Source organism: Leuciscus leuciscus (genome assembly GCF_965113295.1).
Source record: "Leuciscus leuciscus genome assembly, chromosome: 6".
NCBI classification, from domain to species: domain Eukaryota; kingdom Metazoa; phylum Chordata; class Actinopteri; order Cypriniformes; family Leuciscidae; genus Leuciscus; species Leuciscus leuciscus.
The window spans coordinates 6,130,660-6,147,505 of record NC_138730.1 but is presented as its reverse complement, the minus strand read 5'-3'; the positions used below and the strand labels follow the sequence as shown (position 1 = coordinate 6,147,505).

Below are 16,846 nucleotides of genomic sequence, written 5' to 3'. Positions count from 1 at the left end.
ACTAACACACACACACACACACACACACACACACACACACACACACACACACACACACACACACACACACACACACACACACACTATTTCATATGACAGGCTTTACAGGTATAGGTTCATGTTTATGATGGGGAATCACTATAGAGTAATGTAGATAAATGCATTTTTCAGATGAGAGCTAAACATGACAAAAATATATTAAAAGACTTACAGGGCTCTTCTGGAGGTTTTGATGACTGCCAATAATCTAATGAGACACTCGTCTGATTTCTTGAATTTCTGAAGCTCAAACTCCTCCAGCTCTTCCTCTGATGTCAACAACACAAAGGCTAAAGCAGACCACTGGGCAGGTGAAAGGTCACCAGATGAGAGACTTCCTTTGCTAAGGTGGGTCTGAATCTCTTTCACCAGAGTTTGGTCGTTCAGTTCATTCAGACAGTAGAACAGATTGATGGATCTCTCTGCAGGAAGATTATCTTCTAATTTCTGCTTGATGTACTGAACTATTTCCTTGTTGCTCTGGTCATTGCCGTCTTGCTGTGTCAACAGACCTCGTAAGAGTCGTCGATTGGACTGGAGTGACAGACCGAGGAGGAAGCGAAGGAAAAGGTCCAGGTGTCCATTGTCACTCTCGAGCGCCTTGTCCACTGCAGTCTTGAGAAAATCAATCATGGATTTATTGTTGTTTTCCGGTTCTGTAGACTCGTGCTCAAACACACTTGTCTTGTTGATGTCTAGAAACAGATGTGCATAAAGGGCTGCAATAAACTCTTGAATGCTCAAGTGAACAAAGCAGTACATGGTACCAAGAACGATCCCTGTTTCCTCCTTAAAGATCTGGGTACACATGCCTGAGTACACTGATGCCTTATAGACGTCAATACCACAGGCTTCCAGGTCTGTGTCATAGAAGATCAGGTTGTTTCTGTCCAGCTGATGAAATGCCAGTTTCCCCAGGGAAAGCATGGCGTCTTTATCCCAGGAAACATCTGGTGTGTATTCTCCATCATACTTTCTGCGGCTCTGCTGGATCTGAAAGCGGAGAAAGTGTGTGTACATTTGTGTCAGAGTCTTGGGAGTGTCTTCAGTGTTTGATTCCTGTAGTGTTTTAGAGATCTCATCAGCCTGAGTGTTTTTCACATCATTATTTCTTTTCTCCTCCAGAATGTTCTGGAGAACAGTGGCTGAAATCCAGCAGAAGACTGGGATGTGGCACATGATAAAGAGACTCTTTGATTTTTTAACATGATCTATGATTGTGTTGGCCTGATTCTCATCGGTGAATCTTTTTTTGAAGTACTCTTGCTTTTGTGCGTCACTGAATCCTCGTATCTCTGTCAGCCGGTCGATACAGTCAGGAGGAATCTTACTGGCAGCTGCTGGTCTGGTGGTGATCCAGATGAGAGCAGAAGGAAGCAGATTTCCCTTCATGAGGTTCGTTAGGAGAACATCCAGAGAGGCTGGTGACGATACATCACGCCACGTCTCATTACAATCAAACTTCAGAGGAAGGCGACATTCGTCCAGTCCATCAAGGATGAACAGCACTTTAAATTGATTCCTTCTTGTAAGGTTCAGTCCTTTTGTCTCTGGGAAAAATTGAGTCATAAGGTCCATCAAACTTAGTTTTTCTTTCTCCTTTAAGTTCATCTCTCTGAATGGAAGAGGAAATATGAAGCTGATATCTTGATTTTCTTTTCCTTCAGCCCAGTCCAGAACAAACTTTTGCACAGAGACTGATTTCCCGATGCCAGCGACTCCTTTTGTCAGTACAGTTCGGATCTCCTCGTCTTGTTCAGGCGCTTCAAACAAATGTGTGCATTCAACCTGTATCTCTTGTGCTTCATGACGCCTGGAAGCAACTTCAATCTGTCTCACCTCATGTTCAGTATTGACCTGTTCACTGCCGCCCTGAGTGATATAGAGATCTGTGTAGATGTTATTCAGAAGTGTGGAGTCACCTTGCTTCGCAATTCCTTCAAACACACATTGATACTTCTTCTTTAGGCCACATTTCAGCTGAGGAATGAGGAACAGCTCATCTAAACACAGGAACATACAATAGATAGTTTTAGTCTTCATTTTCTCTCCTACATTTATAAGAGACAATCAGACAGATGATCATGAGTCTCTTACCTTCTAGAGTATCAGCAGCTTCATCTTGCTTCATCTCTCTCAGGTAATGTAGTGTGAGATCAAGAGCTGCTGATTTGATACTGGATCTGTTCTCATTAAAGTCCTTCACAAAGTGTTGTGTGTTCTCTTTTTGTAATATTTTCTTTAACTTCTCCAGCTCATTCTTCAGAAATGTGATTATTTTGCTCTCAAGATCCTACAAACGTAAGAGAAAAGACAGAATAACACAATTTAAGCCAAATTGTACGTCTACATTTGGTCAACACTATTTATTCAATAATTGTAATTAGTGCTGTCAAACGATTAAAATATTTAATCGCATTAATGTCTTAGTTAACTCTAGGGGTGTCCCCGACTATGGATTTTCATAGTCGAATCAGATTCATCAAGTCTTGCCTATAGTCGACTAATAGTCGAATCATGTGTATGGGGGCGGGGCTTTAACATTTCAAAGCCGCGATGTACAGAAAATCACACAAAGATATAGAAGAAAATGTATAAAAACATTTCGGATCAATAAAACTTAGAAATAACATAAATAACTCCAGAAAGGCCACACTGCAGACAGGATTTACATTTCACATGCAAATCAAATTAAATCGGCTAAATTACCTGTGCGAGCCGGCTCTAAGTACAGCACAACACCGAAAAAATTAACAATTATTTACAAAATTAAATTAGAACAGAATATACCTTTCTAATAAATAAAAATACAAAACGAAATAAATCAGAATCAAGTCACAAAATGAGGAGCAAATGTGTGCAAAATGCCTAAAGTGCAGGGGAACATATATTCAAAACACAAGCCACAAATAGTTAGATTAGATAACCCTGACAGATCAATAAATAAAATTAAAATAAAGAAATTATTAAAATAACGATAGTAGCCAGAATTTTAAACTTTGTCTTTTTAACTGCAGAAACAACAATAAATGCTAAACTGGAGTGGCAGTCTTTTTAGCTAAAAATGTTCACAGCATCCACAAATCAAATTAGAACCGGCTGAAAAGTTTTGAAATCACTTGTACCTGATCGAGAGAACAAATCCAGTCGTTCACTCTGTCTGTCCGTTGGAGTCTTTTCAAATTGTGCGCGCGGATAAAATACATTCTAAAACACTTAACGTGAAAAACGTTTAACGACTTAATCTCCTAAAATAGTTAAATTAAAATATCAAATTATGTAAAGAAAACACTTTTCTATAGGAGGAACGCATTGCGTTCATATTCTAGGTTAATTTGCTTATCTGCACATATGGTTTCTTAATAAAGTGTGTACTGTGTACATGTGTACATACATTAAGCCACGTTAAAGTGACTTTTAAGCGTTTTAAAAGCCAAAGCCGTTTTTTTTTCATGTTAAGCATTTTAGAATGTCCCGTGGAAAACCAACATGTTAACGTTGGCCGGCAGAAGTGCGATCATGGTTTTCCTGATGCTAAATCCAGCCTTGGAGAATATCCTTTCTGATGGTGTACATCCACACTTTAGATTTTCTTATCCCAGACATTGTTAAAGATTTAAATCCTTGCCGCCAAGACGCTCCTCTGTCGGTCACGGATTGAAAGTGAAACTTAAATCTGTCACGGGGTGTTTGGATTTATTCACGCACGTTAAAAAATATTAAAGCTTCTTTCTTTGCACATTTTTATATACAGCATTATCATAATAGGCTGAATATTAACGTATTGACAGAAAACCGGTAGTTCTATGTGAAATCAGACATTGAGCGCCCTCATATAGCCAAAGTGGCATGATCATCGTTTCATAACACCTCAGCGAAGATTCGACCGTGAGATCGGTAGTCGAATCATGCTCCTCCAATAGAAGCATCGAATCTTCGACTATTCAGGGTCACCCCTAGTTAACTCACAGTTAATCGCAATTAATCGCACATTTTTATCTATTCTAAATGTCACATTCTTTTTTTCTCATTTGAATGCTCTTATCAACATGGAAAAGTGGATCGGCTTGCTTTTTGCAAATGTTTTTTTATTGAAAACAACATTGTCATATACTGTAGTGTTCAATTTCACACTAACATTCTCACTCGGAGCAAATAATCACATCAGAGAATTCGCATTCGTGTCAAGTGGTATTTCAGACTGGACGTGCTGTGATGATAGCTCAGTTCACAACGACAAAACACACAGATCACTTTGGTCTTGTCAATGGAACCATTTGGCAAGTTTTTAAAAGTAAACTTTACATTCAGAATCTTATTGGTGTAGGGCCCGCTATATTGGCCCAATCTGCCGGTTCGCCAATACACGGGGAAGGTTGTCACGTGTTCTGTCCTCACTCATGCAAAGTATTTGTTGGTTAAATTTGCAATACATTAATCATGTACTCACTCGTTAATTCATCTGACTCCATAAATGAAAGGTTTTAATAATATCTGTGCCTCACTAAAAGTGAGCGAATGTTTGACTATTCCTTTTAACCATTAAATAAACAATGTCAAACCCAGTTGGAATAATCACATTGTAGCAATTTAATATTTCAGATATCCGAGATCAATTCCACAATCAATTAAAATATCTAGAACATGGTTATACATTGGTTACACCAAAGAATCTTACCCAGCTTGTACCTGAGATAGAGAGAGAGAAAGGGAAAGAGAGAGAGAGAGAGAGAGAGAGAGAGAGAGACCACCTATCCAATTCCACGTCCAGCCAAGAAGAAGAGACCGAGAGAGCCAGAACACCTTCCTTTATCCTCTGACCAGGTGAGAAGGGGGATGGGGTGAGACCACCCTCAAATGGCTTCTATCCCACAGAAGGGGGGTTGCCTTATCTGGCATTATCTCTAAACCAGTTTCCTATGAACTTCTATAAACCTTATTTCCTTTTATTTTATCTATCTGGATATGAGATATCTGTACCACTCACTTTGAGACATTTCAAATGACACCAAAAGCATAACAGTCAATGATAAACATTCGCATTAAACCATGCTCTTGTGTGGGTTCTTAGTTTCTGAGAGGAAGAAAGGCTGTATTGGGGGAGGTCAAATGTTAATCAGCCAGCAGGGCCCTTTTGTCCCATAAATCAGGCCTCAACCAGTATTTTCAGTCTTACAGTTTCCCTCCTTGATCCCGTGGGTCACATTCCGATGAACACTTACGGGGTCACAGTAAGACGTTTGTTATAATCCTTGAAGATGTAGCACAAAAGTTGTCTTTGCAATGTTGGCATCTGTAGAAGCTCAGTGGGCGGTGTTCACCTGCAGAACACCTGTTCTCACCAGGTGTATAGCTTGAGTCCAGCAGGTGGACGAATGCATTCAGGTTCTCTTCCTGTAATCCTGTGACGTGAGTAAAGTTCATAGAGTCAATCTGGACCTTTTGTGACTTGTTCAGTTGACGTGTCATTCCTTCATGGAGAAACTTCCGCTTCCCTGGCACCTTCTCCACGATGATGATCTGACCCTTCTAAACCAACCCTGTCACCTCCAGCGGTACGGTGGTCTGGGCAGACCTCAGTGGATGAAGGGGTTCTCCTTTGGTCCACACGGCTTTGTGTGCGACACCTGAAAAGCATCTTCAATGTCCGCTTCACGATTGAGCACATATGAACTTACAGTCGTAAGGAAATGCATAGGAACGCATAATGCAATAAGGAAAAATCATGTCATGTTCAATGTAAAATACCATGTTCATGTCAGCAATTGTGAGTGGTACGTTTGGTCTCATTAATTACCTGATTTTTAATTACCACGTCAATAGTACTCCTATAGAGGGTCAAGGAAGGACAAAGGAAGATCTTACAAGCTCTTACCCTGTTTCTAGAAACATTTAAATAAATGGCATTCTAACAAAACAACCAGTGCTATTTTGGTGTAACCAAACATAGAGATTCAATTGAATTGATGTCCAAATACATTGTTGCAAGTAAAATGGACAATATACAAATATGCAGATAAGTTTCAGAAATGTTTTTCTGAATTACTCAAAGGAAATCAAAATAAGTTTCAGAAATTAAAATCAAAATAAGTTTCAGAAATGTTTTTCTGAATTACTCAAAGGAAAAAATGCAGAAATCAAAATAGGTTTCAGAAATGCAGCAAGAGGTCGGTGTAAACCAATCAATGGTTTTGTGTGTTTGTGTGAGAATTTTTTAGAATGTCAGTGTGTTTTTGTCTGTGAGTGTGTGTGTGTGTGTGTGTGTGTGTGTGTGTGTGTGTGTGTGTGTGTGTGTGTGTGTGTGTGTGTGTGTGTGTGTGTGTGTGTGTGTGTGTGTGTGTGTGTGTGTGTGTGTTGGTGTGTGTGTGTGTCTGTGAGAGAGTGTGTTTGAGAGTGTGTGTATTGATCTGGCTAAGTCACAGTCGATGACAGAGTTGAATTGTAAATTTTTGTACTTGATTGAATTGGTCTCACTTCAGATTTATCCATTTTTAATTATGTTTCTGTTATTAGTGGTAAGTTGAGAAATCAGGGGCCCTCTGATCTTCCAACTCCCACCAACAATCATAGAGTTTGAAATTGAATGGCAGGTCTGCCTTAGAATTTGTCTTGATTTGTGACTGTAGCCATTCAGTTGTTCATGTGTGTTACATTAGTTAGCAGTTTGTTGTGAATAGCGTATGCTATTCTCTGTGTCTCTGTTAGACCATGATCATGAGATCAGCTCCACCCTGTGTGTGTGAAGCTATCTGGATCTGTTAGTGTGAAGATGACACATCTTCGTCTGATGTGCAGTGTTCAGCCTGGATAGACCATCTACCCCAGGTGATGATGCTGTGAGGGTATAGTGATGGAGGGGTGTGTTCAGTGTTCATGTCTAGGAGATGGGTGGAATCTAATCGATAACAATTGTGTTGCAAATTTCGATCCAGTTCTAAACTGGGAGGCCATATTTATGCAGTAATGTGATAGTGTGACGTGTGAAAAGGCCTTTTATAATGTCTTTTCACCCATCTCCCGAGTCTCAGGTTATGTTCGAACAATTCCGCTGTCCTGGATTTGCTCCAGGTGGGCTCCACCATTTTGCAGAAGTAGCCTAAGCCTGAGACAGAAAACAGAGGAGAGCGAACCACAGATAATTCCAATATTTCAAAAGCATTAAATTCAGACGAGTAGAATTCTTTTACTTGTTAGCAATTTTAATTCCAGATGTCACATGAAACCGAGTTTCATTGACCACGTCTGAATTGTTGCTGTTGTCTCAGTGTGTTGTGACACCTGAAGCTGCTTTTTCAGTTCAGCCTTCAGTCTGCTGCATGTGCAATGCATTCACACATTTTAATTTGTGCAGATATTTTTTGACCTGCAAAAAACTGTGGTACTTCTGTCTGCTGTTTAGCATTTCACACCCTCCTCGTAAATTTACTTATCTTATCAGATTCAATTCAGTTGGTGCACCCCAGTCAGGGATTATTTAGCGTGCTATTACCTGTGCCACACTCCTAGCCGTGTTTTCTAACGGTGAAAAATAAAGGCATACTCCGCCCCTTTTTGGCACTGGGTAGCACACAAATGAAATTCTGTTTCAGAAATTCAATTTTAATGACGAAAGTCACAGTTCTCCAATTATTGTCCTGCTCGGCGAGTGTAATATAATGTTTATTATAATTCAAGTTATAATATAATTATATTCTCTAACAATACAAGTCAAATTATATTGTTTTCGGTCTCTGAAGAGTCTCTGGAACAACTTAACGCATGGTCAAATCTCTACTGGTTCTCATGTCAATACATTTGAATATTAAAAGGCCTTTTGGCTCAGGGCTGATAAGATGTACATTCGCTGTTTTTCTTTTTCCCTTTGCTAGGTTTCAAGTACCTTTTCTTCTCATTTAGTCTTTTTAAATGGCCATTATAACGTTTGATTCTTCTATTTACTCTTACTTTATATTTTTCCATTTATAAATAAGGAAAACTATATCGCTTTGCAGTCCTTCCCAAGGATGCACGACACAAGTGGTCAGCCCCGAAGATCAGAAGCTGAGGCAGTTGGCTAAATATCTAGGGATTTTGCCGTACACGCGCAACAACCAAAGATATATACAATAGCCCCCTTGGATGCCCTTCAGGAACTTAATTCAACCGTTTTCCAAAACTATTAAATTAGAACAGAAGTCATCGGAAGCGTCCAAGCAAGGTTAATCAACCAGCGTAAAGCTGATCCTAGTCGGACTAACCCATCCTCTCATCCAAGTCGCCCGCACACTTCCTGATATCAGCTATTAGCCGTTCCGTCGCCAATCTCTGACACAATCTTGTGGAAACATACGAATCCGTTAATCTATTTTGGAAAAAACAAATCTCAGAGTAATTCAGAATACATTCAAACATAAAAATATTTAGTTCTCTGAAGCCTTAAATATGAGATGTGTTCGCTGTTTCTGATTTTCAAATTCATTGTGAATCACATTATAGCCATCAAATTCAGCACAGACACACGCGTTTACTTCAGTTTACACAGGACACATGGCCTAGAATACAACATCTACAACCTTTTACCTAAGTGTTCCAAATACACCCACAGCAAAACAATAGAATACATCTATATCACCTTTGCCTAAGTGTTTCAACTACACTTACAGTAAAGTAATCCTGTGTTTAAAGAATAAACTTTAAATTAGCCTATGTGCATGTTGTAGCACAAACAACCAAATTGTGTTCTATGTGCACGATGTGTAGGGCACGATGCGTTAAGCACAATTTCAAATTTGAAAATGCAGACAGGTTCAATGAATTTAGATGTTAAACATTTAAGCTATTTGCTATTGGGCTGCTACCCGACTAGCAAATGACGCTAATAGCTGAAGGCCTTGAGCGTCCAAAGTTGTTAGGTCAGTAAGAGTTTTAGATGCATTTGAGCTTTGGTTACTTGCAGAGTGCTGGTTTTTGTCATTAGATTGTGATTGTCTGCGTTTTATGAAATAGGGTGGAGGTCTGCCTCTGCCCAGTGACCAACACTTTTCCTCTGTATGGCCTGTTTTGTGACAGGAATTACAGAATCTGTTCAGTTTGCCACAGTGTGGCTTTCTGAATTCTCCTGCAGATGGAGGATCTTCATGACATTCTAACACAGCTACCTCACCATGCATTTGTTTTCGTGACTCAATTCTTGTTGCCCAACTAACAATACCTTCGAATGTGTTTTGTGCTGGAGAAGCACCACACATGAGTGATTGCTGTACACGCGGCCCTGCATTTGTAAGCAGGAATTCAAGGACAATTACATTGTTGTGGTTAACACCCTCAATTCCAGAATACTCCTCAAAAAGTTCAAACATATTTTCTGCATATGTCTCAAACGATTCTTCAGTACTCTGTTTCCGATTGAAAATCAATTCCCATCCAACAGGACTACAACCACGCAGCTCGCGAAGGCATTGTTTTAGTCTATTCAAGATTTCGCTCTCAGGCTCATTTTGATGCATTGACTGCACAATGGTGCCTGTCATCAAAACCTGTGGTATCTTATAGTTCAGAACATCTGGAATTGAGCTGATAACAATTTGCCAAATATTTTTTGGTTCGAGCTGAAATGCATGTTTTAGACTAACAATGTGTCTCCACCATGGTTCGAATGGCCCTTTCAAAGGGAATGGTCCGATCTCTGCTTTAAACAAGCTACATTCAGTTACTGTTAAAGGACGCCGAATGATTGACTCTGTGCCGTTTGGGTGCCGTATCACCTTAAGGGTAGAAACAGGCACTCTTTTCATAACTTTATCACATGCTTCATCTGTCTGTAAAGATACAAGATTATTAGAGCAGGCTGCCTCATCTAAGAAGTGTACATTTTTAGCCCAATCACTGTTAAGCTTGTTGGGAGACTTGCTTTTAGCATTTAGCTTAGCCTTAAGATCTGCAATGGTGTCTTTATGATTTTTACACTTTTTAGTCAGGGCTAACAGCTCAGCTAGTAATTTATCTAGCTGTGTTTGAAGATCTTGAATCTTTTCCTCAGACTTTTGTGCCTCTGCATTTTTAGAATGCACTTCTTCACATTTAGCATCCATAAGCGAAGATAGAAATTTTGTTAACTCATTTAGCCGTTTATAACTTATGAAGTTTAAAGCCTCAATTATTTCACCATGTTTTGATTTCTTCTGTTTACTACCCACTGTTTTCCACCAAGTGAAAATTTCATTGTCAATAGCATCCATGTTAAGACCTTTTCTACTGAGTTTGTACAGTGTAGGCTGAACCTTTTCGGCCCATAATGTAAACAGGACATGATCAGTACACATGCTTTCACAATAATGAGCTTACAGTTAATTTTACCAGATTTTTGACTAGATAATCTTCTTTCTAAAAAAGATCTATCTCCATCCCAGCATATCAAATACTTTAGGGGTTTACTTCTCAGAGGAACTTAAATAAGCCAAATTAAATTGAATTACTTAATTTAATTCCATCTGTGTCAAAGTTTAAGATTTTAATGGAATATAGAGTTTGTCAAGATAAGTTTAGGTTTAGTATAGGATATTAATGTTTTCAATGTGGCTTTTGGGCCTACCAGTCAGCCAGTGAGACAAAACATGGTTTAAGCGTTTGGACGCAGCATGGCTTTAGCCTTTAGCATTAGCCTTGATATTTGAGTTTTAGCTTGTAAATCATATCATCCTGTTTTCTCCAAATTTTCTTTTCATAAACAATGCATCGATCTGCCTTTTTATTTATAAAATCACGTGTTTTCCGATCTTTTACAAACTTAGATTTTTCTTTCTCTGTTTTCTGTTAGTTTGCTCATTCTCTTCGAGTGTTGCTGGTTTCAACAATGGCCGGAAAACATGCGCCTGATTTTAAAACTTTTAGGCTTTACTTTTTTAGCTCTTCATCGATTATTCATTATTTGGAAGATGCTATACTTTAGGTTTCGTTTCTTGTTGCTTAGGCAAAACAAGGAGATCTTTAAAATCTAATGCACAAGGGTTTTCATTCTTCATCTAGCTACCGCATCACGTTCTAAACAAAGGGCTTTAATTCCGACCCGTAGGCTAAACAATGCAAACATTTCTTCAACACTTCTATAAAGGGCAGAAAAAGTTTACTTACCATCGCGGCGGAAGAAAGAGAAGATGTTCAAACCTCTTGTTGATTTTAAAATCCCAAATACTTGCTGAAAAGGACATTTCTCGTGAAACTGTTTTGATCTGTTTTGAGATCACGTCCGAGGTCACCATTTTGTAGGGCCCGCTATATTGGCCCAATCTGCCGGTTCGCCAATACACGGGGAAGGTTGTCACGTGTTCTGTCCTCACTCATGCAAAGTATTTGTTGGTTAAATTTGCAATACATTAATCATGTACTCACTCGTTAATTCATCTGACTCCATAAATGAAAGGTTTTAATAATATCTGTGCCTCACTAAAAGTGAGCGAATGTTTGACTATTCCTTTTAACCATTAAATAAACAATGTCAAACCCAGTTGGAATAATCACATTGTAGCAATTTAATATTTCAGATATCAGAGATCAATTCCACAATCAATTAAAATATCTAGAACATGGTTATACATTGGTTACACCAAAGAATCTTACCCAGCTTGTACCTGAGATAGAGAGAGAGAAAGGGAAAGAGAGAGAGAGAGAGAGAGAGAGAGAGAGAGAGACCACCTATCCAATTCCACGTCCAGCCAAGAAGAAGAGACCGAGAGAGCCAGAACACCTTCCTTTATCCTCTGACCAGGTGAGAAGGGGGATGGGGTGAGACCACCCTCAAATGGCTTCTATCCCACAGAAGGGGGGTTGCCTTATCTGGCATTATCTCTAAACCAGTTTCCTATGAACTTCTATAAACCTTATTTCCTTTTATTTTATCTATCTGGATATGAGATATCTGTACCACTCACTTTGAGACATTTCAAATGACACCAAAAGCATAACAGTCAATGATAAACATTCGCATTAAACCATGCTCTTGTGTGGGTTCTTAGTTTCTGAGAGGAAGAAAGGCTGTATTGGGGGAGGTCAAATGTTAATCAGCCAGCAGGGCCCTTTTGTCCCATAAATCAGGCCTCAACCAGTATTTTCAGTCTTACATTGGCATCCATGTCGGCGTCTCGCGCTCGCCATCCACTCAAAACGTAGCGTTAAGGGGGTCGCACACCGGACGAGAAGCGCCGCGTCACGTCTAGGACAACTCGAGGTATCGCACACCGGACGTGCACTTTCTCAGTTTATGGCCAGCAATATTGTTATGTTTATGGACATCATGGAATTAAGATAAAGTCTGTACTATGTTATGATTGTACTGTACAATTAAATACAATCGTTGCTAAGTCTGAACACTTTACCTCAGAGCATCCGTTAACTGAATGAATTGAGAATATCTCCTGAAAATCCGATAACATCAGCAGTTTTCATCCACGCAGCTGATTTCTGTGAATGAATGTAAAACTAAATGTATATTGGAGCACAGGGTGAAGTCAGTATATACATTAACGACGATTTGAGACAAATAAATGTAAATTTAATATAAAACTATGTAGCTGGGCGCCGCGGACAGACGCCGAATGGCGCCACCGGTGTGTGTACACTGATAGAGCTACGCTGTGCTTAGGGGTGGGCGATATGGCAAAAATATCATATCACGATTTTTTTCAGGAAAATCACGATTCACGATTTTATCACGATTCTTTTTTATGTTGGTTTTACTATTTTGTGACTGAGCATTACAGCCAAACTAATGTCCATATTTTAAAAACAAAGCCTTAGGCAACAAAATATAAAATAAAAAAGAATGGCAGACAGGGGCGAAGATAAAAATATTTCTCATTATTAAATATTAAGATCAAAGATACACATTACACATACACAACTTAATATACAAATGAAATAAACAGTGATTTATGTTTTCAGCTACAGTAGGTGTATTTAACAGTAGCATTGAAGAGAGTAATTAAATGAACAAATATGAAAATAAAACAAAACATAGACTTCACTGTATAAATTATACATTGATACTTATTAAAGCTACTATTAAAGTTATCAGTCAAGAGCAGTGAGTGAATTTCTCTTTTCATTTTGTTGTTTTATTAACATTAAAGGGATAGTTCTCCTAAAAATTCAAATTGTCATAATTTACTCTCTCAAGTTGTTTTAAACTCGAATAAGTTTCTTTCTTCTGTTGAAAATAAAAGTTATTTGGAAGAATGTGGGTAACCAAACAGTGACTTCCATAGTATATTTTTCTCCTGTGGAAGTCAATGGGGACCAGCTACTGTTTGGATAGCCACATTCTTCAAAATATTCATATTAGAAAAATATTAGAAGGAAATTAATACAGGTTTGGAACAACATTAGAGTGCGTAAATAATGAGATAATTTTCATTTTTGGGTGAACTATCCCTTTAAGGACAAGCGGCAGCGTGTTTACTATTGCTACTGTCTCTTTAAGAGCTGCGCGCGACGCGTCTAATATACACGCATTTGACAAGCAAATTTTCTCTAAATTTTCTCAAGTTTGCTTTCACTTTAGACATAACCGACTTTGTTTATGTAAACCTTGTGTGTATTTGACAGTATAAGCACAATAAGACTCGAAAGATAACTTAGTCCAGTATCCAGGCGCTGGTAGACAGGCTTTTAGTGCATGTGAGCTTCACATGTACGCGCTGAGAAACGCACACGTAAGAACAGCGCATCAGCACGCAAATTAAATGTTTAACCGACAAGGCATTAAAGCACATGCAAATTATGAACTTTTGTGAACTGCAGTGTCCCGTTCCGCTGCGCTAACATTTTATGTGAATATACGTCGCGTTGTTCAGTATGTTGGGTCCAGAGGCGCCAGAACAGCAACTGATAGAATGCACGATACTATGATATTTCTTCAAAAGCAGATCGTGGAGACATTTTAATCGTCCACGATCAAAAATCGTCATATCGCACACCCCTAGCTGTGCTGCGCTTCTTGTCCGGTGTGCGATCCCCTTTAGCCTACTACTCTTTGGCCTACTACTGTTTTGTTTCCGGTCTAGCTAGATCCGGTGTGGTGTTGTAGTTTTTCTAATGTTACTAGTTGTTGCAACAGCATGTGAAAAAAACTACAAAGTTTGCTAGGCCAAAAAGAACGTTAATCTCGCGATAAAAACATTAACGCTGTTAAAATGGGTTTGCGTTAACGCCGTTAATACCGCGTTTAACTGACAGCACTAATTATAATACATGTCCATAAAAAAATCCAGTTAAAAGACTAACATGCTAATAACCATGTTGTGCTAAAATGTGTTTAAAAGGAGAAATAAGTGATCAAGAAAAAATTATTAAATTTCTTTGTTCAATAACATATTTGTTAGTTAGAAATATTAAACATTTATAAAAATGTGTTTTCCTACCTGGAAGATCCCTAGAAGATTGTCTTTGAAATTCTCGTGGTTCCTGTGAGTCTGAACGTCTGAGTCTAATGTCTCATATTGAAGCCTGTAATCAAATTAGTAAAATAAAATACTAACTGATATTTTACAGAAAGAGAAATAAGCATTAGCTGTGAATACTCTGACAAATATTTGATCTAAACATGTTTCATGATTGGTATTCACTGATACAACTTTTAAACACAGTCACTGTGTGACAAAAAATTTGTAACAAAATACCTTTTATTAGATGATGGTGTTTTCTCACTGAAGTCTGGTGGACAACCTTTAGACCGATCACTCTTCAGAGACACAGAGCTGGACACATGTGAGCCTGATCTTACACTGATGACACAAAGAACAGAGAAAACACTTTAAGGTTTAATGTTGCAAATAGTAATCAAATGCAGTATAGCTGTGTGTTTGTTCATTTATGACCATGGTTGGATGGATGGACATGTTTAGTTGCATTATCTATTTTCCATAGTGAATTTATGCCTCCTTGTGGCTGCCTGTGTAATTGTGTTACTGGAATGAGTTTCATAAATCCCCTTACACAGTCAAGTTCAATCACATACACCACTGTGGACAAATAATACAACCCTATAATGTAATGAAAACACACAAAATACCTTTTATTAGATGATGGTGTTTTCTCACTGAAGTTTGGTGGATAATCTTTAGACCGATCACTCTTCAGAGACACAGAGCTGGACACATGTGAGCCTGATCTTACACTGATGACACAAAGAACAGAGAGAGAGAGAAAACACTTTAGTAAAGGAGGATCAACTGTGTGTGAAACACATCTGTGTCTTTATCTAATCCTCCACAGAAATACACACTCACATAATCAACAGTTTTATAGTTAACAATCATTTTATTTACTGGCTCACATTAGTTTAACAATTTATTTAATATACATGAGTGAGATTAAATATGTTGAGGATTTAAAAGATACTTGACCATAATTTAAGAGAACATGTCAAGTTTTTGTTTATTGACAGAAAAGAGCAGAAATGTCTGTGCGACACAGTTTTGTTAGCAAACTTGAATTAAATTAAGTGTATAGTTGTTTTCTAATGTCTGTCAATAATTTTATGATCTAAAAACTAAAGTCATTTATTTGGATTAATTCAGCCTCTAGAAGGTTATTAACAAATTATTAACTGTGATATTTTCTATAGAGCAAACAGGGCTTTATAGACAATGTCAGTGTTAATTTAAGAAGTTTGAAAGTTGTGCAAAGCATTTACAAATATAAAACAATGCTTAAAGTTTTGTTATTGACAGGGAAACACAAAGTCCAGTGGAGTTTAAACTGATGAAAACAGACGCAGTCTTACCTGTGTTTCTCTGAGAGACTCATCTGAGAGAGAGAGTCCTTTCCTCTTTCCTCTGACATACTGCAGCTAAACTGACACTGAAAACTGATCAGCACTGCTTTCTGAAAACACTCAATCCTTCAGCATCACCTGGAAATGACACCATTTTACACAGATGAAGAACATCTTATTCAAGACAATAATGAAGAATGCTGAGTTATCATCAACAACAGCAACAGCAAAAACAATGTATAAAATAAAGTGAGTTACAAACAAATATATTGCCATGTAAAATAACCGAATGGTCTTAATCATTTCTGATTGTTTAATGAGTTTAACTGACTCTAAATATGAATTCATTGGAGAACAGAAATTTACACTGTGCTGGGAAAACTGAACCCAATTTGTTATATTCTCTATTACAGTATAATATCATTTTACAATCATATTTACCCAATCTTTATTAATTGTTGAATCGTTTGTCATTTAATCATTACTTCAAGTTCACAATGGTGGTTGATTTCATTACCTTCAAATGATCCTAAAACAACTGATTAAGTAAAAGTAACCAGAATTATAGACATACTGTATAACTACTAATCATAATTGCTATATGAACAGTCAGAAATATTCAGTTTAATAATATCAGATTGTTGTTCATTGACGTTAGGCTTCATCTCTGTCTAAATGTCTGCTTCAAAAATACTTTCGATTTCACATCACAAAAACAACAGCCTAAAACTGAAGAGAAAATGTAAGAAAACTTTCAAAAAACATATTTGTTTTCAATAACCCTTTATCAATAAAACTTTTTGTGTTTTAACTTCAAAAGATTGTAATTTCTGGCAGATTATGTAATTTCTGATTATGTAATTTCTGGCAGATTCTTCGTCTGTTCGGAGTAGCAGAAGAACAGCCTTCTGTAACTTCACATTTGAATCACGCTTAATATACAATATGAAGTTCCTAATAGTTACAAATAACTTTAATGGAGAATGTATTAAACTTACTTGCAGTCTTGTCCACTAAGAAGAGAATTTATCAAACTCACTTGCGCTTGTTGTCAGTCCA

General features: G+C 37.9%; 2 protein-coding genes and 1 long non-coding RNA gene across 3 annotated transcripts in view; all 3 read right to left on the bottom strand.

Moving 5' to 3' along the window:
- LOC309501908 (uncharacterized protein) overlaps nt 1–16,846 on the bottom strand; it is a 575,396-nt gene that overhangs the window by 33,551 nt on the left and 524,999 nt on the right. The window lies entirely within an intron of this gene.
- LOC309501933 (protein NLRC3-like) lies at nt 208–16,306 on the bottom strand (the record flags this gene model as incomplete). The annotated part of the gene is made up of 6 exons (XM_082174226.1): nt 15,797–16,306; nt 15,083–15,187; nt 14,691–14,795; nt 14,433–14,517; nt 2,137–2,332; nt 208–2,042 (listed from the first exon to the last, which is right to left on the bottom strand). Exons 1-6 carry the CDS (start codon nt 15,853–15,855, stop codon nt 208–210), a joined length of 2,385 nt encoding a protein of 794 aa, XP_082030352.1. The 5' UTR covers nt 15,856–16,306.
- On the bottom strand, nt 6,308–14,417 carry LOC309502076. The gene is made up of 2 exons (XR_014207127.1): nt 11,149–14,417; nt 6,308–7,135 (listed from the first exon to the last, which is right to left on the bottom strand). It is a non-coding gene; the product is annotated as an uncharacterized lncRNA (long non-coding RNA).